We start from the raw sequence: 25,742 nt of genomic DNA, 5'->3' as shown, positions 1-25,742 counted from the left end.
TGTTTTTGTGTGCCAAAATACAAATATAACCTCAAAACACTGCTCAAAAGAGACATGCTTAACTTAACTTACCTAAGTAGGACATGTTCCTGAATCAACATTCTTATTGGTCCTGACCTGCAACAACATTAGTATTGACCAATTCGATTTTAGAAGCAGACAAAGGGTTCCTAACCAGACGTGATGAGATTAAGAAATGCGATAAAAGCTATCTTCTATGTAAATCAGATATGTTTTGCCCTAACCAGCTAAACTTTTTTCGATTGCTAAACAACAGTTGGCACAATTGGAGTAACGTGCAAAATTCTAACTAAAGTCTGCACAGCAGCAGTTCATGTGGACCAAACTCTAGTTCGTTTTCATTGCTTGAACACAATTTTCAAAACTCTACACACTTATCCCATGACTTGACAGTACCAGTCAAAAGTTTGGAAACGTTACTATTTTTAATGTTTTTGAAAGAAGTCTCTTATGCTCATCAAGCCTGCAGTAAAAAAACTGGTTGGTAATGGTAACTGGGTTAAAAAAAATAATGGTTCTCTTTTTTAATATACTTTAAAATGTAATTTATTTTTGTGATGCAAAGCTGAATTTTCATCAGCAAGTACTCCAGTCTTTGGTGTCTTATGATCCTTCAGAAATCATTCTAATATGCTGATTTATGATTTATGATCAGTAACGATTTATATTGTTAGAAATGTTTTTATTTTGAATAAATGCTGTTTTTATGAATAAATGCTGTTAACGTTTTACTCATCAATGAATCCTGAAAAAAGTATTCCAAAAAAATATATTAAACAGCACAACTGTTTCCATCATTGATAATAACTGAGTATCAAATCAGCATATTAGAATGATTTCTGAAGGATCATAAGTCACCAAAGACTGGAGTACTTGCTGATGAAAATTCAGCTTTGCATCACAAAAATAAATTACATTTTAAAATATATTAAAAAAGAGAACCATTATTTTAAATTGTAATAATATTTCATTATATTACTGTTGTTGTTTTTTTAACTGCAGGCTTGATGAGCATAAGAGACTTCTTTCAAAAACATTAAAAATAGTAATGTTTCCAAACTTTTGACTGGTACTGTATATATATATATATATATATATATATATATATATATATATATATATATATATATATAGGTAGAGCTCAGAAAGACTAATTTTGGAAATTTTCATTTACCTTAAAGAATTGTTATGTTCTAAAAAATGTAATAAATCATGTGAAAGAATGTCACTCTTTTCTTTGAAGAAAATATTACTTTGTATGAAGTCACTGAAATTGTTCAAACTGTAAAGATGAAAAGTTTGTATTTTCTGTATTGGTGTTTGATGCTAGTGTTTTTACTCTCAGTGTGTTCTGAGTGACAGTGTGTGTTATCTCAGTGAGGGTTGTGCATAGTGTTTGGCTGCACTGTGCCTGTTTTGAGACATGTGTTAAGAGTTGTGTTGCTTGGAATGAGTTTTGCAGGATGTGAACTGTTTAGCTCAGGTGACTGTTGGTAGTGCAGACTGTAGTTAGAGTTTTGCACATGTAGCTCCAGTTGTGCTCACTGTCGTTTAGCAATCGAAAAAAACTAACTAACAATGAGCAATACATTTGTTACAGTATTTATTAATCTTTGTTAAAGGGATACTTCACCTCTGGAAAGATTAATGTGTATTTAAAATAGGTCATTTATGTAGAAGAAATGTGAAGAAATTTTTGAATTTGGAGCTTTCTAGACTGAGAAAAGCCAGAAAATGTATTTTTGGCTTATGTGGATGAAAGACAACAACTCCCAGAATGCACTTGCTTCGCTGCCCTAGGAGGCCACGCCTACCGGTAAGAGAGCGCAGTTGAAAACAACAAGGCTAGGCTACTATTGTGACTCCGTGATGAGTTTGCCAGGGATTTCGAGATCGCCGAAAATGTCCGGGATTCGGCTTTTGCTTTCTACAGTCGCCATTCATCATGTTTACTGTGGCGAGCAGGACGAGGCTGACGGCCGCGGGAGAACGGCGCGAGGCCGGTGGCGTGATTACTGAGACGCGCCGGTCTCGTATCTCTCACGGAGGAGCGGGAATTTTCTTAGCAATGGTAAAGCGCACATCAACCAATCACTTGTTAAGCGTTCATGTAAACACTACATTCAGAATTAACCAATCGGAATGAATTCAGTTCGATTAAAACAAAAGGTGTGCATGTAAACAATGAATAGCGACTGCAGAAAGCAAAAGCCGAATCCCGGACATTTTGAACGATCTCGCCCGCCGGACAAGTCCGGGAAAAAGAGCATGGTAACTCCTACTACTCAGCTTTCTCCTACTACTCAGCTTTTTTCACAGAACAAAAGCCTGCTAGTTTAGCTTCCAAAGAAAGACGGCTGACTGTGTGTACATTCTGGCCCTGTTTACACGAGAACGCTCGCGGGTGAAAACGTAAAAATATTTTATCAGATGTGCCTTTCGTTTAGACGGCGACGGCGTTGTGGGCAGGGGCGTAGCAACCGGGGGGGACGGGGGGGACACGTCCCCCTCACTTTTAGAAACCGGTGATTCTGTCCCCCGCATTTTTTTTTTTTTCGGACAAATGCCCTGATTAAAACAATTTTTAATATAAAAATAAAAAATAACCAGGCAATCACCGAAAACGTGTGTGGATGGATGGATGGATGCGTGTGGAGGAATGGATGATTCTGTTTTATTTCATTTGATGTAAGTGGCGATTGATAGCCTATAGTTGATAATAATACAGGCCTAATGTGCGCTGTCGAGGCTCGTGAAGTTATAACATTTTAGAAACAATATAGCCTAGTTAAGAAACAATATATAGCTAGGCTACACACGACCAGCTGTTTTCCTGAATGCCATCAAGATTGAAACCGTGACTGGTTTCATAACAGTTCAATAAACAAACAGTTAAAATTAACTTACAATAATTTTACTTGATGTACTCAAAAATGTACTCACTTACATTTTAGTCGCAATGACTGTTTTTGCTCTGTTTCATCAGCGAAAATAGTCCCAAACAAAGATCACAGCAGAACGCGCATCTCACAGCAACACTCGTTGCATTACTGAATGATTCAGCGTTTTGAACAAATCGGTTGAGTCAAAGATTCAATTACCCATTCATAAACTGCCTCATTCTGAATAAATCAGCCGTTTGAACGAATCGTTTGAATGAATGACTCAATGACTCGCTCATTAAGACGGTCGCCTGCCGCCTCCTACTGGCGGTTTAGTTTCATAAAGTATCATTCTTTTCAACAATCCTTATTTGTATATTCAAAAATATTTAAAATAATCTAATTTAATACAGTTATATTTTTTCAATGTAAATTATTTAATTTGATTGGTAACAGCCTAGTGTCTTATTATTTTAATTGAATATATTGATCAAATTTAAGAATTTAAAATGAAAGATGGAGCATAAAATTAGGGGGAAAATGCCTTTATAAAAGGTACAAAAAAAATTGTGTTTTCAAACAGTGATGTAATGAAACATTGACAATTTAAGTTTGAAGGGAGTAAAGCCTCTGTTTAGGCTATAAGGAAATGTAATTTTGCCAAAAGAAGAACTTTTATTTTAAATAAATGTTCATTTTAAATCAGCCTACTTCAGTGTGATATGTTACCATAATTTGAATAATTTGATACCAGAATTTGAATAATTGTAATGTGATGATCAGATGCAGATATCTAAATCAGAGAATATCATCGGGCGGTTTGCGGGTGGATTATTTATTTTTAACAGTGGATTCGGGTGACTCAAAGTGCACCAGATTAATGAATTTATCTTTAAAATGTACAAAATTTTCTTCCGGGGGGGCATGCCCCCGGACCCCCCTAGAGGTACCAAGCTCCACCAACAAAAATAATGTGGGAAACACATTAGGGTATATGATGATCTACAAAAAAATACACATTTAATTATCTTATTATTAAACATTATTAGGATTTTACCACCTCCGCCTCGTTTTGAGCCAGGAAAATGAACATCACCTTTGGGTCACGTCCTATGGTCACATACAGCTTTTGTCCCCCCCACTTTTATAATGGCTGCTACGCCCCTGGTTGTGGGGGCTTAAAAACGCAAAAAAGTGAAACCACCCTCCAGAGTGGAAATCTTAAAAACGCTCCACCGTCGCGTTTCCGTCTAAACGGTAAAACGCAAAAGTCTGCTAGACAGTGAAGGCGCCGATCAGTGCTTCACATTGCCACCTAGCCGCCTAGAGTGCATACTACATTGAATTTCACACACTCTTGCGTCACCGTATGCACGCAGATTTCCCCCCCATAACGCTCGTCTAAACGCAGAATAAAAAGTGATCACTTTTGCGTTTTTTTTTTTCAGATCGTTTCCGTGTAAACGTAGCCTCTGTGAGTGAGATCCCTCCTCCTATGGGCGGGCTGAAAACATGCGGGACAGCGCCTTCTACTGGCTGTAGTCTTTAGCCTCTGGCCAGAAAATCCTCCGATGATGACGATGACGATTTTTGCGTCATCCGAGGATTTTTTCCAGACAAAAAATACATAAATCTCTTGTCTCAGGGGGATATGAGGGTGGAAAGCACGGTAATTCAAAAATACTACAGGTTTTCTACTAATACAAAGCTTAATGCTAAATCCTGAAGTATCCCTTTAAAGGGGATGTCTAATGCTATTTTAACGCATTCTGACTTATTTACACTGTTAAAGAGTTGGATTGTCAAACATATACTGATAAAGATGCAGGGTTGTTTCAACCCAAATTTGGGTAGAATATGGACGAACCCAACCATTAGGTTAAAAAATTTTAATAACATTTTTTAACCCAACGGCTATGTTTGTCCATATTTGTCTAACAACCCAGCATTTTCTAGAGTGTGAGATTGGCAGAAACTATGTGTGTTTCCCACCTTTCACCATGGGAAAATCTCAGAGTAAAACTGGGAGTTGTGAAAAAATATGATACATCGGTGTGTATTTTTCCAGATGAGAAGTTTGTATTATCTTCTTACTCTTTTAATTAATTTTATAACTGTATCATATATCTCTTTTAATTCCTTTTATAACTGTTTATAACTGTTAATTTTCCTTGCTTTTATTTTGTGATTATTTTAATTCCTTTCTGTGCAAAGCACTTTAAATTGCCATTGTGTATGACGTGTTATATAAATAAACTTGCCTTTCCTTATGTGCCAACTTCAAAAGTTACAACTTTTGATTTGAATGATGTATTAGTACAGTAAATGTTGAAATTACCATTAACTAAGATTAACAAACGCTTTAGTATTTTTTCAGTATTAATAACTGAAAAGTATTTTTCATTATTAGTTCATGTTAACTATAATGTTAACAAATTGTTTTATTGTAAAGTGTTACAAGTAGTGATGGGGACGAGACCGCCTATGCCGAGTCCGAGTCAAGACTGAGTCTTTGAAGGGTCGAGACCGAGTCGAGACCGAGTCCGTTGGTTTTCAAATACAGTCGAGTCCGAGTCAAGACTGAGTCTTTGAAGGGTCGAGACCGAGTCGAGACCGAGTCCGTTGGTTTTCAAATACAGTCGAGTCCGAGTCAAGACTGAGTCTTTGAAGGGTCGAGACCGAGTCGAGACCGAGTCCGTTGGTTTTCAAATACAGTCGAGTCCGAGTCAAGACTGAGTCTTTGAAGGGTCGAGACCGAGTCGAGACCGAGTCCGTTGGTTTTCAAATACAGTCGAGTCCGAGTCAAGACCGAGTCTTTGAGGAAGCAAGTCCGAGTCGAGACCGAGTCTTTAGGATTCGAGACCAAGACCATAAAAACATGTCAGTTTTCATGTTCATGATTTAATATCACCCCAGTTAATAATCAACAGTTAGGCCTACAGACTAAGCTAGATTGGGAATTGTTTAGAGGAGCAGTCTTAACGTCTTAATATGGACTATGCTAAAGTGAAGTCACTGACCTACTGACACTCACCGGCAGCAGAGCCATAAGGGGGTCGCACACCGGACACGCAGCGTCACTTCTTTTAAATTCAAACACATTATTCTCTATGAGTGTACACACACCGGCGGCGCCACAGAGCGCCATTTACATAGTTTTACATTAAATGTAAATTTTACATTTATTTGTCTCAAATCGTCGTTAATGTATATACTACTTCACCCTGTGCTGCAATATACATTTAGTTTTACATTCATTTACAGAAATCAGCTGCTTGAATGAAAATTGCTGAAGTTATCGGATTTTCAGGTGATATTCTCAATTCATTGAGTTAACGGACGCTCTGAGGTAAAGTGAATTCAGACTGCAGACTTAGCAACGATTGTATTTAATTGTACTGTACAATCATAACATATACAGGCATTATCTTAATTTCATAATGTCCTTAAACATAACAATATTGCTAGCCATAAACTGAGACAGTGCGCGTCCGGTGTGCGATACCTCGAGTTGTCCTAGACGTGACGCGGCGCTGCGCGTCCGGTGTGCGACCCTCTATAGAGATAAATAAACGGCTCTGACGGCAGTATCTTTGCATTACACCATGGGATGTCATTTTCAAATAATGCCCATCAACATTGCATTTTATTATTATTGTTGTCATGTGTTGTGTGTTTTTTTTATATGAACAAAAAAATGAGTTGGAAAAAAAAATCTCGAGGACTCGGTCTGAAATTACGAGTCCTTCTCCTCCCACTGTGGTCCGAGACCGAGTCAAGACCGAGTCTTTGAAGGAACAAGTCCGAGAAAGCAAAAATCGGTCTCGAGACATCACTAGTTACAAGTATATCATAATGTTTTGCAAAATGTTTAAAAAACAATGCTTCAAAATATATTATTTTGTGTGTTGGATCCACAAGAGAAAGTCAGCATGCACATTTGGAATGAAATTACAGGGTGAGTGAATGACGTCAGAATTTGTATTTTTGGGTGTACTATCACTTTAAGAGCCCTATCTTACACCCGGCGAAATGCAGCGCCAAGCGCGATTCAAGTGTTTTTTGCTAGTTTCAGTCTGACGCAGTTATCATTTTTAATGTCCTGCGCCACGTTGTTTTAATAGCAAATGCATTTGCGCCCATTTGTGCGCCCACTGGCATGCTGGTCTGAAAACGAGGTGTTCTGGCGCATTGTTGGCACGTTGCTATTTTGAGGCAACAGAAATAGACTGCGCCATTGACCAACTGAAACCTGGTCTAAAGTCAATGGCGCAATATTTTTTGGTTATTTATTGAGCGCGTTAGTAATGTGCGCCTATATGCGGGTCCACAACGCGCGTACATTCTGCTTATTAAACACACAGGGACGCACAGCAGCACACAAACATGCCAAATATTTTAAATAAAAGGATTACAATGTAAAATATTATTATTGTGTACATAAAGATATGGTGGAATCCGGCTTGCCCGTAGATGGTCTGCTTGCGCACTTTTACCTCGCGCACGAGCAGTTCTGTTTGCGCTCTGGAGACACGTTCGGTCTTTCCACTATCAAATTCTGTCATGTAAATACCGAATTTAAAGGGAATGGGAGATGAGACTCCGATTGGTTTAACGCACGTAAATCCCAATACACACCCATTACTCATTAAGAGAACAGGGACAACCCTTATAGACCATTTTTTCCATCGTTAAACTAGCAAAAGTGGATTCGGACAAGCCCTAAGTGAACTTGCGCCTTGCACTTTAGACCATGCGCTTAGATCGTTAAAATAGGGCCCTAAGAGTTAAATGGCTGTCGAAACATGCCTGAAACTGGTTCAATCACAAATGGAACTAGACCTAACCTGCAGTAATGTCTGCAAACGTCCATAGACAGGAAAGACCTGACTTTTAAAAACCTCCCTGAAAGCAAGTAGGTGGCTGTACTAAAGAGATCCAACTGTACTGGAGGGTTTGTGTGGGTGAGACTGGCTTGCCAGCATGTTACTATCGATGGGTACCACAGTGAAGGATTTCCTTAGCTACACATGGTTGCCTAGGACACAGACTGACCTAGACGTTTAAAAATAGCCACCCCTGGTACTGCCACATGAGCAGGCCTTTTCGAGCCATGCCCTGTTAATGAGGCAAATCTCATTGTGATTTGCTTAGTCATAACACCTTCTTATACTCACACTGTTTACCTGAAAAAATGCCAGAGAGGAAGTCAATGCAAAGGTCTATTTGAGAAAAAGAGAGTGCAATGAGCTGTCAGAATTCCAGAACTTACTGCCTTTTAAATTACTTTTGGCTCAAGCTATTTTATAGCCATATCACTGGCTAAATCTTTGTTACCAAAGAAGGTCATAAGAAACGCGGTGAATATAGGAGGACAATCGATCCAAATGCAAAGTTAATTTTACCCATTTTGCTACAAGCTTAAGCAGAAAACTTATCACTGCATCTTCATTTTCTTTGTGACTGAGGTGTCATCCTATAAAGACATTCATAGGAGATGCAATTTGTGACATCAAGAGCATTTTAGTGGAGAGAGAACAGCTATTTTTATTTGCCTGAACCTGGGATCAAGAGAATTCAGAATCCAGACAATGTTATATGCAGGGCCCTTGTGATTTCCTAGAACGCATTACTGGCAATTTTCTTCAGATGTGCCAGAGACAGATTTCAGCCTCTTATCTAATGTCAAGAGAAAGCTTGTGGCTGAGCTCATACAGCTGGAAATGTGTATGTAGATAGGAAGAGTTTGTTCCATTGAAAAGAAAAAAAGAAAGAAAGAAATGTCTAGTGAGGATCTTTTGAAGGTGCTGGACGGCAAGTGATGTCCATGGAAAATTACTATTTATAGAGTGTAATAGAATATAAGACAGAATAACAAGGACTGAGATTATAAAGGACTAGATCATCATTTACAAATTTAAAAAATAAATAAATAAAATTAAGAACCACAAAGACAAAGATTTCAAAGGAATAATTCAACAATTCATAACATAATAAAAATAAACAAGATTTTAAAGGAATAGTTCATCCAAAAAATAAATATAAATTAACAATCACAAAGAAATAATTTTAAAGGAATAGTTAATTCAAGATTAATAATAATAATAATAATAATAATGCATGCATATATTAAAATAATAAAAAAGACCACCAAGACAATAGACTAGTATAATAGCTCATATGAAAATAAAAAAGAATAAATCTAAATTAAAATTAAAAATCACAAAGACAAAGATTTAAAGGAATAGTTCATCCAAAAAATCAAAATAAACCTAAAAGAAGAACAGTTCATCCGAAAATTAAAAACAAAAACACTAAAACAAATAAAAACTAAAACATCGCATTTACATATAGGCTATGTTCCCAGTATAAGAGAGTAAATACTGGTAACTCCCCACATTTTCTCCATTTGATAAATCAACTTAAAGACAGCGATTGTACCAAAGGAGAAACATGTCTCCTCTTGACAGACTACAATGACACCTGTTATTTGTCTGAGAAAGCATCTACCTGCCCGACTTTGTGAAGCGTAGACCATCGGCAGAGGAAGCTGAAGGATGATGCTTAGTTTGATGCTATCAATCATATCTCGGCTTTCACACGGGATCGTTGATTTTCAAGCAGGGCTTGACATTAGCTCAACACATCAGCCAAACGAATGCGGTTCCATCTCGACATCAACTGCATCATGTTGTCAGCGCTTTTAGCTGTGCGGCAAGTAACAGATCAAGATGATAAGTAGAATGATCTCACATTTTAAAGTAGATCTTAAAGCTCCATTAATTACAATTATGCTATCAGTTGCGGTTTAGGGACACGAGGGACACGAGGAACAGGGATGATTAATGCTAATTTATCAGCCCTATTCACTGTCTGGCTGCTAGCTGACTCATGTTCTATAGAGCCATTAAAATCAAATTATATGGCGCTTGAGACCCGTTTTCTGCAGTGAATACTATGAAGTTGGCTATTTCAGCTTCTCACAATAGATTGATGAGCAAAGCTGATTTCTCATGTGGACAAAAATCAAGCAGCACTCAATGCAGCTTTGATAATCATGGTCAGCTATTAGGAGTATTCATATTTCTGAAGCACTTTTACAGCATCATAACATACCGTAAGCAAACCACAGTATTATTTTAAGTACAAATCTATTTCAAGCCTCCCGTGCTACCTTTCAGATAATCATGCATTGCCTCTTAACAGAAGCCCTCTGAATAATTTGATCATCTCGCACCGGCCATTTCTTACCCTTCCAATAAGCCTGCACACCCTCGGGTAGTCATTGGCCAAGGCCAAGCTTGAAATGCTCTGTGAATGGAATGACCGCTGACTTCAAACTGACAAGCAGATGTTGGCTGATGGCTGCTTTCCTTATTCAATACCTCCCTAGTAATCCTGCACTCCAGCCTGAGGGAGAAACTTTTTCCCATCGGAAATCTGTTTGTTGGTTTTGGCACCACAAGAATGTGCACAGACCCATGTTCTATGTGGGATGCGTTTCCCAAACATTTCTGTGTTTTCTGAAAGCATAGTTCAAAGAAAAATTCACACATTTGTGTGGTTGGAACTATAGCTCTCAGCCTGTGGTTTGAAGCATAGTTTCTTGTAAGTATGACATGTGGACATAGATTATGCTCTAGGCAGAATGACCAAAAATCTTTATAACTGTATTTTTAAAGATGGTTTCCCGGTATATCACACTATTTATTTTTTATTTTTATGACTGGAACATTTATTTTCATGACTGGACAGTTTATATTGGTTTATTTTACTGTCAGGAGTACAATATAAAAATGTTCAAACGTCAAATACAAATTTACTTTCAAATATGGAGGTAATCCAATCAATTTATTATTGATTAACACTAACAATTTAGATAACATTTTAAAATGTAATCAGATTTAAATGAAATCATTTCTTTTTTACCATGTTTACAGTTTAAAATAAAAACGTGTGTGATATTCCTTAAAAAAACAATGTTTTAATAAATTATTATTATTATTATTACTTTAAGAAGTGCATTGTAATGTGCAAGTATATATTTCTTTTACAATTTCTTTAAGTTAGACTGAACTTTTATTTTGGCAGGTTGTAATGACAACTTTTGATATTCTGTGTGTATTAAAAAACTGTATTGTTATTATTGTTGTTGTTTTATTATTATTACTACAACTACTAAACTATTATTACTAAAGCTCATGTAGAGGGTCCTCATATAGTGAGACAACAGACTCTGAAAACACCACGAGCATCACACGTGCTATTCAGTATGTGTGTAATAGACGAAACGGCGGTGACGCAGAACATGCAGACTCCAGATTTCGATAGCAGTCTTTTTGAGCTTTCATTTTCACAGACCCTAGTCCATATTATGATTTGATTCATTGTACAGCCCTACTTTTGACTTATTTATCAAAAAAATCGGACATTCCCAGACATCCCACCCGGCAAAAACGAATTTCCAGGAGATGACACTAAAAAAAAACAAAAGTATAGCTTACATCAATTACATACTGTATGTTAACATGGTTAGAAAAACAATGAACTGCTTTCTGTTGCGTTCAAATTAATAATAATAATGTGATATTAATTTTAATCTTAAAACGATTAGTAGAAATTATTACTCCATCACCTGCGTGCGACATCAACAAAAGTCCTACAGTATGTTGTTGAACCAATGTGCAGGTTGGGAACAATGGAGGTGCAACAATGTTACAGTTTCGGGAAACAGTCGTGACTAGCTAGTTAATTTCTCCAACGATGCATCGTATTGTGATAGTTACTGTAAGCAGGGAGTTACTTTGTTGTAAAGGAAAATAACCTGAGCTGTGATGTGAAAGGGCAGGAGACAAAAACACACACAAAAAAAACGGCAATTCATATACTACAGTGTAATTTAAATACTTTTTAAAGCAATTTATATGTTGCTTGCAAAAACAAACAAACAACATCTTATGAATGGCTGACAATGGGAAATGTTGCAATGATTGAGTAGTTACAACATCTACCAGCAGGGGAAAACTGGGTCAAGTCATATTGACCAACTAAATTTGAACCTTTGCATGAACTCTTATATTGATGCCCTTTCTCAGACATAGTTTTACTCAGATCAATGCACAAAAAATTATTTTATCAATAACTGTAGCAGCACATTTAAACCAAACAATTAATTATTTCTTCTTTTTAAACGGACAGTATGGCATTTTTCGCCACTAGGGGTCGCTAACCTATTTACAATAACAAAGGCGTAGATTGATGACGCAACATTTGCTAAGAATTATGGATCTTGTCGTCAACGTCAAGCCGACCGATCTAATAATGTTTATGGATGACTGAATACATCGATGTTTTTATCATGACTGTGATATGAAGCAGGTCGGGATTGCTAAGAGACTGTTATCAGCTCCACACGCGACGCGAGTCCCGCGGATATAAAAGGAATATGGACATTTCATAAACTTGTGAGGTAACGCAGCGCTGTTTCACTTGGTCTAACATTACACTATCACACTAAACTGCATTTGAATGTGTTGAAATGTATGTGTTAGTCTGTCTGTATGAGACTAGCAGTACGCTAGATCAACATTAGAATAACATACAGATCATATTCTGACATTTTATCATTGTTGAACTATATAACATTGATTAGTTTTATGTAAATGTGCTCACCTGTTTAATAAAGTACATGTAGGAGCGGTCGAAGTCTCGGACATGGAGCTCTCGTTTATATACTGTCTATGGGAGCTCTAGGCATCTCGAAAACACCGCGCTGATATTGATTCTCGTTTTAGTTCTTCTTTTTTATCCAAAGTCTGCTTGCCATGGTCCATAATGTTTGAACGAAACAACAACAGCGTGCAAATAGACATTGCGAACTACAAAGTTGTCCGCGTCAGTCGCTTTGGTTACTATCAGAGGGCTCTGGTTGCTATGGCAGTACGTGCGGAAACCAGGGACAACACGGATATGACGCCATTGACAGCGACAAAACGGAAATAAAGAAACGGGACGTTTCTCGAATTAAATTACAAATTTCTCCTGGTTTGAAAGTTGTTGGAAACAGTCGGGATAATGTAAGTACACAACTAAAAAAAATATATAACATAGATATAGTGATTTTTGCTATTTTTAAAGCAAAAAAGTTACATATTGTGCCTTTAAAGCAAACACATGAGGCTGCACTGAAAAATGTGCCATTCATTCAGAGCCCCGGAGTGAATGACAAGTGACAGCCAAGTTTCATCATGAAATGAGCTCTCCCTGGTCTTATCAGCGCAACCAAACCAAGTGAAAATGTGATTTAGATGTATATGCACCACAGTGCATGCGTTATCAAAATATAGTCTCAGTATGTAAACACCACTGACTGATATAAAGATTTGACAGGTCTTGATATGTTTGAATTCAGAAGACAGAATCGCTGCCAGTTTTGTAATGGCAGTAGAGAAATGAACTGATTTCAATGTCAATATCTCTCCCACAGGTAGGGTTTCACAGTATAGTAGTATAAAAAAGTATTGGTACAATACCAGTATTGAATGTATTGAGGTACCTGACAACAATTTTCTGCAGTTCATCACAGTTCTGCAGTTCAGAAAGCGTGAAAGCAAATTTACTGTTTAACAGTGTAAAAATACATTACTGTCTGATTTATAATTAAAATTTAAAGGGGACCTATTAATGCCCTTTACAAAGTCTTGATTTTGTTTTGTCTAAAGTGTAGTTTTCATGCTTGAATGTTTAAAAAAACAGTTTATTTTTCACATATTTTACCTTATAGCAGCACCTCTCTTCCCAGTCTATCAGTAACGCTCTGGGGTGCTTAACTACCATAGTACAATGCATCATTGAAAAAATCAACTAGCTAGTCACGACTGTTTCCCGAAACCGTATTGTCGCAAAGTGGTCGTTCAACCACGTTGGTTTATGACGTCACGCACGTGGTGGAGTAATAACTTCTTTTAATTAATCTGTTTGAAACCGAATTAACGCTAGATGTTTTGCTATAAATTACAGACATGACATCTGAGGACTATTTCTAATTTTTCTCAGTTATTTTGCTTTATTTCCAGATTCCATCATAGGCTCATTCTTACATAGTAGAGCATGTTCGCATATGCGCACTCTTCAAAAACGGTGCTTTAAATCTCTTGACAAACTAAAAGACGTAAATTACATTTGTATGTATTCTAAATAAAAGACACAGGTTGTATCGAATATCAGCTTGCTTATTTTGCTCAAGATAAGGATTTATTAAGTCCAAATGTCATGCAAACTACAGGATGGGCCATTTATATGGATACACCGTAATAACATGGGAATGGTTGGTGATATTAAAGTCCTGTTTGTGGCACATTAGTATATGTGAGGGGGCAAACTCCTCAAGATGGGTGGTGACCATGACATATACTAATGTGCCACAAACAGGACTTTAATATCACCAACCATTCCCATGTTATTACGGTGTATCCATATAAATGGCCCACCCTGTAGAAACTATGTTTCTAACCACAGGTCGAGAGCTGTCGTTCCAACTACACAAGTTTGCGATGCTGTCTGCGAATGTTCGTTAGAACGATGGTTTTGGAAAATACAGACTCGTTGAACTATGCTGATAACGACGGAACTTGCGAACATAGTTGGCTAACGATGCTTTTGGGAAACGCACTCCTGTTTAGTTCCTTCTCTATAAAACCCCGCCTTCCGAAAAAGTGTAAATTGCTCTGATTGGTTGGCTAGACCAGTGTTTTGTGATTGATCAGCCGCTTTGAGCGTGTTTTGGGAAATCTCACGCCCCTTACCATAACCGTGAGGTTTAACTAAAACAGTTCGTACCCCTTTTTTGCATATGCCTTGAGCAGGAATTACTTAAAGATTTTTTTGGTTCAAAATTAACAAAATTTAAATGAGTCAATAAGATTTAGTCTTTCTTCCCAAATGTGTTTTTGTCTTACCCTAATTCACTATGGTAAGCCCGTTAAAAGTATTTATATTTTAGACAGCGCGGTCATATCCGTAAAAAGAAAAAAGTTGCTCCAGCTTGGCATGGAAAGGTTGAAATGTAGCATGCTAAATCTCAAACCTCTGGGGAACCTGTGTTGTAAAAGTGATGCGGGGATGGCATTTTTATTACTCAACAGGTGACCTTCAGCTCAGGAGGCTTCCTCAGTCCTTAGCGATTGTACACACTGTAAAGACAGTAATCGTGATGTTGATTTTACCATATCAATCCTAGCGCGAGTCCGAGGATGAAACATTGGAAGAACTAGTTATTCAACCCGAAACTCCATTGCAAGGAGGACTTGAGCAGGATGTTTGTAAGTGATACGCTACTCATTTTGAGGTACATTATGAGATGGTGCAATTGTTATTCCTTAACATCAGCTTTAACAAGAGTATGTCCATCAACAAACTGATGTGTATATTCCCAATTTATTGTGGTGCACATGAGGGAACCAATACCAGTGCATACGTTAGCACAGCACTAACGTGAATGACTGATGTAACATAAATGTTTGTAAAAGAAATCTTGCTCCATCCTTTACTGAAAGTAGTAAGAACAACAGACAATCTGCATTAATGGACAGTTTTACCTGTAGGTAATAGTGGTCCACAGCAGATTAACAGAAGTACTTCAGTAAGACGGTGAGATAGCCGGTTAGCTGGAAACTTACACAATATAAAACACAAAACTAAGTATTTTGAACACCCAGCATTAAATATATGCATCTTTCGAGAGCAAGCGTTTTTTGAATCCCACGATTTGAGAAGCAGTCATCAGTAATACACAGAACCATCCCAAAATGGGATTTGAATTACAAACGACTTGTTTAGGTGATTCTGAGTCGATTCTTTCTTTTGCGAGACAATAACGTGCACTTTCGACTTAACTTTGTAGAAGATTTGCATTCACAGACAGCTTTATTACTCCATGAAAGGGAATATTCGAAAAACCATAATATGGGCACTTTAAAGAGATACAGCAAATGTTCCCATTTTATGCAGTTATCACATCTATTCAGCGGTCTACCAATACTGTTTGGTATCAAGCCAACCCTACTCACAGGTACCACAGCTTATTGATCACATACCATCTCTCTCTAAAGTTAGGTATCCAACAGGTGGGCATGAAAATCTAAGGCTACAATAATCAATCAAAATCAACATACTTTGGGAAAAAAAGAAAAATGCAATGAGCCATTGTCTCTCCCCGGGAAATGATTGCAATCCGTAACAGTCGAGCTTTAAGGAAGTGCAAGCTAAGGAAGAGATCAATACGCAGTTGAAAGAGCGAAGGTCTGGGGGCAATCAGGTGTGGCCAGGTTCACAGTCAGCCAGAAAAGGACTGAAGCTTGAGAACCGTGCTTAAACCTTTTCACCTTTTCTGTAGGGAGTTGTGAGCTGGACAAGGATACCGAGCACAGAGAGACGGGACCTTTTCCTGTTTCTGCAGGGTATTAACTGTGTTTTGTGATGCTGATAATCTGCTGAACTAACTAATCCCCACATTCTTTCATATAATTGTTACCTATAATCCTTGGGATTTTAAATGGCACATGAAGAATTAGGTGCAGCTAAAAGCGACCTGCTGCGTTGGGGGAAATTGATCCTGTCTATCCTCAATTTTCTCCTAGGCCTTTCTTTATTTATTGAGTCTAAATGTTGTGTTACTGGAGAGGCGGAGAAGAAGATGGGTGAAGCATTGAGAGGACCAGATCTGCACCTGTGCAAGCTCTTTCCACAGACACTAGTACATTCACTTTCCCGTATTAAAAGTTTCTTCAGTTTTTCATAATCAGAATAACAACAAGCACAAATGAAGACCTCTTTTAAGACAACAATCAATGGCATATTAAATGTGTAGCTACCACAATTATGGAGCAGCCCAGCAGGATTTCTGGTGCCACAAACAAGAGATAACGAGAGAGATTGTCCCTGTTTGACAATGGTTTTGGCACATCCTGCATACCAATTATTAAGCTCTATTTCGCTAATCTACTATCACAGCGTGAACTTGAATAATAATGGCTTGATATAATTGCAGGTATTTCCTGTCCATTACAAGTAAAGCTGGTTTGGTAGTTAGCTGATAATAGTTTTGTATTTATTAATGTCTGTAAATGATGCATGACTTTAAAGATAATTACAAAGATAAGTAAAGCAGAGTACACAATATAAAGTTAGAAGTTAAAGAGGGTTCTACGCCATAATAAGTGTAATTAATCAGAGTTAAAATAATTCTTATATATTTACTAATATAAATATTAATAAATAATAAATAAATTGTCTTTAATAACATCATTTATATTAGTGTCTGTAATGCTATTTAACAATTACTATTAATAATAATACATTATAGCTAATATAATTTACATTTCTATAATTTTCTGGATTGGAGAAGAAAGTCACCTCTCTTCAATAAAAATAAATAAATAAATTAAGCACAAATGAGATGGTAAATAAAGGTAAATCAGGGTTGTGTAATATTCTGAGTTTGCATTTCACTGTTTTTATTCATTTTGAAGAATACTGAATGCTGCAAGTGGAATGAGTAAATTCATGCTAACATTTAGCCTACAATACCCATCATGTTTACGCACATCCCACACAACGCCTCTGCACTTACTCCCGATTTCTATTTCTATCAACATCGGGACAGGAGAGGTGTCAGTCAATACATGGGAAACTAAAGTAACTTGTGTTACTAAGTTGAAAATGTAACAGATATTTTGTTGTAAATTTGAAAGTACAGCATTACTTTACTAGTTACTTGAAAAAAGTAATCTGATTACGCAACTCGCACTACTTGTAATGTGTTGCCCCCAACACTTCTCATGAACATATTAACTAGGTGACAATGTTCAGCCAACAGACAAATGATTTGCTGAATCACTTATGACTATTATTCCTTAGTGCTTTCACATTTGTTACACCAACTTTCCATGCAACCTGTTGGCATTGGTTTCAACTTGGTCTTTAATCTGTTTTTTTTTTACGTGGCTGATAAAATTTTTTTAATCACTTTTAAAAAACTACGAACTGTTGTGGAAGGGTACAACGGTTGCTATGTCCCTGTGCATCACACCCGACCCATGCAACACGATGACGCACTAGAAGTGCATTTAGCGATTCAGTTCCACAGCACAACCAAAACCCTCCCACTGGAATCACTGCTGTGACTTCTGCGTAGGTGTTTATTCATTTTCTAGAGTTTCCACACTATGTAATACGGCAGTGGCCCAACAAAGGAAAGCAAAAACAGCATGAATGGAGCATGATGGGAGAACGGATGCCGTTGTTGAGTCCTAAACATCATAAGATCTCATTAAGATCTCCACTACAAGTACTATAAGACAAACAGGCAACAATATATACTGCCTCTAATATATACTTTGACAGTATATTAGCATTCTCCTCTTTTTTGTTGTGTTAAATAAAAAAAGTAAAGTTTTTATTTACTAAGGTGGACGGTGTAAAGGCCAGCTGCAGAAAAAAATGCATTTCGCTTTGTTGGTTGAGCTGGTCCTATCACAGATGTGCAAATAACCTGCCTGACAATGTAACTGTGTGTGCGGCATTTCAAGAAAATTAAATTGTTACCAACAATAATATTGGGAGATGGAGAGACACAGTGTCGAAGAGCAGGAGATAATATATTAATGTAAGCGTATTTAAATGTTTCTCGCACTCCCTTTGCATTCTGACAACTCATAAAACCCACGCAATAAACCAAAATGAAAAGATAGGAAGATAGTTAGATATTTCATATGAATTGACTTCCATTCATACAGCTGTGAACGCCAAATTCCTCTGAAAAATTAAACATTTTGTTACTTCTTTTGGCTGAATATGCAAATAAATCATGTGAATATGCATGACTGGGTTCGTTGCAGAGGTCACAATCTCTGTTCCATTCAGATGCAAGTCTAAAGAGAATGTCAATGTTCCAAACTTAAACTACATTTAGACCTTGAAAACTTTCAGAATTCTTGAATATTATTGTCTGCTGTGAATTCTAAGAAACATCTCCCTTAAGGCTCTTTTAACACACTGTTAGGTGGCATATCGGTCGATAGCTGCTGTTTCTTCAGCATTATCCAACCATTCTCTCTGAGCCCTGGACTATAATAATTGGAAGTGAATACACACTCAGATTTTCAAGGATGAATCTGATGTATTGGGAGCCAAAGACAGAATTGAACTCCAGAGGAATTTACCATCCATGTGAAGAGATCTGTCACAGTCGTCCAGATTTACATATGATATCCATCGAAGCGCACATAAATATGGAACAACCGGCTGCTTTATTTAATTTTTTATAACAGTAGATCCAGTCGATACATTTTTATGATGAACTATTATATCAAGTGGCAACTACAATGCAAAAAAAGATATTCTTTTCCTCTGCAGCTTCCTATGCCTTTATATTGTCTTTCAATCTCAAACTTTTTCTTCTTCTGTCTTTCCCCTGAAGCTTTACCGTGCCTCAGGGGAGATGAAGCTTAAGCATTGGACTCACATCTCAGAGGGATAGCTAGTGGCCCTGCTTTCAACTCAAACCTATACAGCCATGTGTCACCTATGGGACTGAACTGTAACTGCTGAAGGTGTGAACGAGAGAATGTGAGAGTGACTGAGAAATAGAGAAATGGAGACACTAAAGGAATAAAAGTTCACACCAAAATGAAAATTCTCTCATTAATCATGCTGGTTTATGGAAAATAGCTGCAGATTCTTTAAAAATTTTGTTTGTGTTTGACAGAAAAATAATATAATATAATTAATCTAATTTAATGTAATATAGACAGGTTCAGAATGACTTGAGGGTGAGTAAACAATGAATAAATCAATGAGGCATTTATATAGCGCTTTCATATGTACTACTGTACATCCAAATAATGACAGAATACATTTTTTTGGAGTGAACTATCCCTTTAAATTGATCAAAACGACCTTTATAATGACCAAAACAGAACATCTTTATGGACATGCATTCACTCACCATATTTATTGATGACACAGGTCCAATACTATTTACGAAGATATCAACATCAATGACTGTCGGTTTAACTGCAGAGAGAGAGAGACAGAGAGAGAGAGAGAGAGAAATAAAGTAAGATGACATGAGACTCATTGCCACAAAACAAAAATGTTTCAATGAAGAAAAGTTTTTTTGTGTGTTTTTTTTTTACTAATATTAGGATTTGTTTTACTCTCCAGCTGTTTATGCATCCTGTGTGAAAGTAACTTTTAACAAATGAACTGTCTGTGCAACAAGAGGTCATGAACTTTGTGATGACGTCACACTGCATAATCTTCTCTCCCTGAATCCATTTGAAATCTCTTTTAAAGGATTTCCTCTTTGAGCAGTTTATCACAATAATCTACAGTTTTAAACATTAGCTTGATTGACATTAAGCGTGGCTGAAAAGCACTCGTCACTTCTGAGAGATGAGGGAGGGGGGGCAAAGGAAAGGAAGTGTGAGAATTTCATAATGAGTGAAAGCTTAGGTCTGACAACCCTCCATTAGGAAAGCATTTTCTGGAGCCGAAGAGATGAAGGAGGGGTTCATTCTTCACAAAAACAACAAAATGACAAAAAGACAGTGAGTCAAGTACATCATATCATTCTGATAGCAGCATATAGTGTCAGCCATGGTAATGTTTACAACTCTAAACTCTGTGAAACATCTAAATTTGTCACGATTTGGATTTGTCACAATCACGATTTTTTATTTTCACGGCCCGGAAATATTTTTACTGAGAGCCACCACAATGTTTTGTAATCTAGAGGTATATTTAATAAATAAATAAAATACATTTTATTTAAATAATAATATAAATAGAAAATCATAAAACTATGCGGATTAAATGCATTAGGCATCACAAGTGGATTTGGGGGAAAAAAGTAGGTTGCTTTAATTTGAAATAAAATCAAATGTCATAATCTTTAAAGAACATAACAATCGCAATGGAGAAGAGTATTTTTTCGTGTTGCCTTAGCCAACCTCTGACCACTTCTGTCAGTCCAACAGCGGTCGACTGGGCACAACCCCCTCAGGTGTGCTTACACTTAAATATGAGCATGACATTTTCAATCTTCCCTCTCATTTTCTAAATGCCTTCTTCACTGAGTGTGCATCAAAATAAAGATTCCCATCTGTGCAAGAATTAACAGTGTCAGTTACCTTGATATCGTACATGCTGTCTAGAAGTAATGCAGACAGTACCACATTAGGGCCCTAGTTTATGAAGAGGATACATTTAAATTGTGTGTGGACTTAAAGGTTTATAGTGGGTGATGTATGCAATTAATCACATGCAGTTGGACACATCCTCTAAATAAGACTTCAATTCTACCAAATGTTAGCCATGCAACTTACTAAAGCTGCAACGTGATCTCATGAGAATACGTGTGTATTTTTACGTAAAGTGTAGTTCTACCATACGTACATTTATTTACGTTTTATACACACAGAAACGTATAATACTGACATATTTACAGCACTAAAACGTATAAAATGTACGTAATTGACAGCACAAAAACGTAATTTATTTACGTATTAAACAACTTTACCGACGTACAAAGTTGTACGTATTCCTATTTAACTTATGCATATTCAAATCGTGGCATTAATGTTTTGACTCTATTGCATTCCATTGTCAATTAAATTTTCAGTCGCATTTATACAGTTTAACGTTACTCATAATGTTAACCCCTCATTTACACTGCACACATCTGCGGCGCATTACGGCTGCGACACGGCTACCGGAGCTGATCGCGCCCATTCTAGTCAATGCTTGTGTTTACACTGGCCGCGACGCGGCGCGTTTCAGAAGCTTCCCAGAAGCGGCTCTCCGCGCCGCTTCGCTAAATATAGGCGTCCATTTTTGACGGACGCACGTCCAAGTCGCACCGGAAATACAAAATAAAAGTAAAAAAAAAAACATTGTCAAATTCAAAATAAACACCCTGTGCAAACTCCCAAACGTATTACACACCAATATCCTTGGTAGAAACCATAGACTGTATGGTAGAAACCCAAAAAAATCAAGAAAAACCACGTAAGACAGGCAAATCACGTGGTCTCGCGCATCCAGTCGCTCTGCTTCTGAAATGCTCCTGGTGTGAGTTGGCATCGTCATGTGAACGACTTTTGGTACCGGTTTTTTTGACATTTTCTCAATAAATAAATAATTGTGATTATACGTGTCTGTCTGTTTTTCTTTATAATTGTAACGTTAGCCTACGTATTTTTAAGAAATTGGTAGGGGTAGGATTAGTGGCTCAAACTATTTTTGAATGCTATATTGTTAATAAAACTCCCATTTCCCTACACATATCTGTCCATTACGTTTTATCCTTTTAATATTGTCAATAAAATGGGTATAGGTGTGGGAGTAGGGTTAAGGGATCTTACATTTATAATCTATAAAATGGTAAAAAGGAAATTATACAGATATCTTTATGATATGAAATATTCGTAAATAGTTTACGTTTTTTAGCTGTAAAAACGTAATAATGTTACGTTTAAACGTTGCAGATACGTCCATATTATACGTTTCAGCATATATCCAAACGTACAAAAAAGTACGTTTTCTATCTTTGAAAATTACGTATTAATACCTACGTATTAACAATGAGACCAGGCTGAAATATCATTCATTCATTCATTCAAAGATCTGATATAATGTAACCTGCTGTTTTTATATTGTCTCTTATGTTTACCAAGGTTGCATTTATTTGATCAAAAATACAGAAAATGAAGCAGAAATATTAGAATTTAAAATAACTCTTTTCTATTTAAGTATATTTTTAAATGTAATTTATTCTTGTGATAGCAAAGCTGAATTTACACATACTGTAACACAATAATTTTTTGTTTAAATACCAAAAAAATCAATTGTCAAAAGTTGACTATCGTAGGAGTTCTTCTTCCTCTAGTTGGGATCATTATCTTCCAACCGTTTAATATTAGCAGCAGTGCAGAAGTTAGTTAATTAGCTTCAGACTTGCTGGTGCCACAATGGCAGATCTTAGATTGTATATACTAAAGTGTTGACTTGGGCCTCTTGCACCCCTTTTTGCCCTGTTTTATCATAGTTCTGATCACGTCATCCCTGCCTAATCAAGGTCCTACATCTTGAAAATCTAGCTTGAAACGTTCAGCAATAGTCATCATTCACTTTCATTATGCAGCTTAGGCATTCTTCTATAAATATCCTTAACAGATTAAAAAAAAACATATATTTAGCTGAAATGCTCATTTAATCTGTTGTTTTCTTCATTTGACTAGACTATACAGTACATTGAATGCGTTGATTTGAAACCAAGACCATGTCCCTGGCTTAGTACAGTACATGCTGCACTGCTATAAACATTAAGCATTTATTAGGCACAGGCAGTACTTCATACCTGTTTTAAACTTTTATTGGATATGTTTGATTAATTATAAAGAACTACACATCGCTGTCAACTTTGAATGCGATATGGGAAATAACAGCTAAGTACCATGAATATTTCATTACTCACGTAAGTCACAGTTCATCATCCAATGTCCTATTTCACAGCTGGAAAATTACATTTACAGTTTGTAATTGCTTTCAATTTACAGCAATGATACAAATTAGACAGATATTGTTGCTGTGCAATGATAATGTGCAATAAAGCTAATGAGCTCAGTGTTTGGATCTGGACATAGAATGTTTGGATGCTTTTCCATATAGGATTTATAAATCTCTCCCTGCTGTCTGCCAATGTCATTATGCCTGAGCCTCACCATCCACACATCTTCACTCTTCCTCTCTCACACCTTACTTAAGTCGGGGAGGAAGCATGGTTATTCCATGTAAACTTGGTAATCGTCTGGCAGCTGTGGGGTGGGATCATGGGTCTGTCTCCGACAGAGGATGTCCACTCATTGGAGTTCGGATAAGGACAAGCGCCTGCATCAAATGTCACACTAACTAATTAATTGCTCTACACATACCGATGTGCAGGCCTATAGCCAAAAGAAGATAAGACAAGGAAAAAAGGGGCAAACTAGGTCAAAATAAATGTATAAATGACTATTTAGAGGCATAATACTTGCAAAAAGACAAGTTTGAAGGAAATCAGAGTAGAAAACAGATGTTTAACTTGTGCAGCAACAAGCCATTTCACAAAAGCACTGAGCCAAGTTGATCTTAGAGACCAATGGTGCCAATGGTTCTACAATCTACATAGGCTTACGATGCTTTTGAGAAATGTAGCCCAGATCCAGATCCAGTACAGTATTTTAGTGAATCCGCCAGCGCATACACTTTGTGCACACATATAAAAATGTATGCTATGACCAGTATGTTTATTGAAAATAAGGATTATCAATAATGTTCTTAATAGCTTGCCATTTCACTTTTAAAAGTCATCTGTACCCAGTCTACACAAATAACTCCCAAAAATCTCATAAGCAAACTTCCGAAGACCTCATAGGCGACCTCATAATTTACAAATGAACATGGACAAATTAGGCAGATACTGAAAAAAAAAATCTTATAACATAGGAGAGAATGATAGAAAAACAATAGAAATAAAAAATATATAAATAATATATTATGGCAGTTTGGTATGTATATTCAAAATTAATAAATAAAATAAGGTATCTGACTGCCTAGCTGAATTATTATTATTTTTACAATTAATTTAAACAAATATGAGCCTTTTTTGAGTAAATATGAGTCCAAGATTGAAGATCAGATCAATTTTGTAGAAGAGTTATATAAAATATGCATGTGATAAAATAAAGGTGTTTATGGTGCATGAAGAAAGCAAAAGCAAAATTTTCAGACCCTAAAAACTATCTTCAAATAAATAGTTAAGACAAAGTCTATACAAGTGGTTAAACCAGGGCCTAAAACTAACACTCGCCAAGCGCAAAATGGGAGTAAAAATCTGAGTTGGTGCAGTCGAGTATATGGAATGGTGTCAATTGCCAGTTGGTCAGTAATATTTTTATGAATTCTAACAATGCAACGTTGTGCGAACATGAACGTGAACAAACGTGAACGATGCTCAGAACAGTTGATGAGCCAGTGCTGCATCGTCACAGAAATTGAGCTCTCTTTCACGTCTTCTTGCACTTCAAAGAACAAATTCACAATAAGTATCCTAGTAAACATAGTAGCTTATGTCTTAAAGCAGCACTATGCAGCTTTGCCGATTTCTTCGCTGATTTCTCGCTTTTTGCTCGCGGGTTTCTCTATAGAGCTCCCCCTACAGCTTCGGAATAGATATTTGACAACACTGTCGTCAAAACTCGTTGGTGACTCTCCCCCCTCCCATCTACTCCCGTTGTTTTCAAAGAATTGCACACTGCACAAACGCGTGGGATCTGTCAGTCAGCATGAGTAAGATAATTTTTCAGGAACAAAGGAAAGGAACTCATCTCAGAAAATGTTCAAATAAAGATACTTTTAGATGTTTAATTGCTATTTGGAGCATTGAGATACCTAGACAAGGGATTAATGAACTCATTTTTGTGAAAACCTCAAAAGGCAAATTTTTCACTTGTTTTTAAAAATTATCCCGTGCGCATTCCTTTTGCCAGCACGGGTCACATATGTATAAAGCCTTAAGATATTGAAATAAGTATAGGTGTATGATGATCCTGGAATGGTTTGAAAAGTTTAGAAAAGATTGAAAGATGATAGAGGAATATTAGCTTAAGCTAAAGTCTGCTCTGAACCCTGTGACAGTCTTGTGCTCTACCTCTCATTCCTGCAGGTGCACTTTGGGCCTCCCTGCATCTTTCTCCATGCCTCCAAATTATCGAACCACGTCATGAACAATTCATCGGT

General features: G+C 36.8%; 1 protein-coding gene across 2 annotated transcripts in view; it reads right to left on the bottom strand.

The window, feature by feature from the left end:
• The window catches only part of gabrg3 (gamma-aminobutyric acid type A receptor subunit gamma3), a gene marked incomplete at both ends in the record, with an annotated part of 132,628 nt that overhangs the window by 75,412 nt on the left and 31,474 nt on the right, over positions 1-25,742 (bottom strand). For both annotated transcript variants that reach the window (XM_081380092.1, XM_081380093.1), the window contains one exon: positions 19,909-19,976. In XM_081380092.1, coding sequence (XP_081236218.1) covers positions 19,909-19,976 — 68 coding nt within the window. The remainder of the gene's footprint in view (positions 1-19,908; positions 19,977-25,742) is intronic.

The sequence above is a fragment of the Scardinius erythrophthalmus genome (assembly GCF_964197995.2).
Source record: "Scardinius erythrophthalmus genome assembly, chromosome: 12".
NCBI lineage: Eukaryota > Metazoa > Chordata > Actinopteri > Cypriniformes > Leuciscidae > Scardinius > Scardinius erythrophthalmus.
The sequence above is the reverse complement of the archived record's forward strand: the minus strand, read 5'-3'. Positions and strand labels throughout refer to the sequence as shown.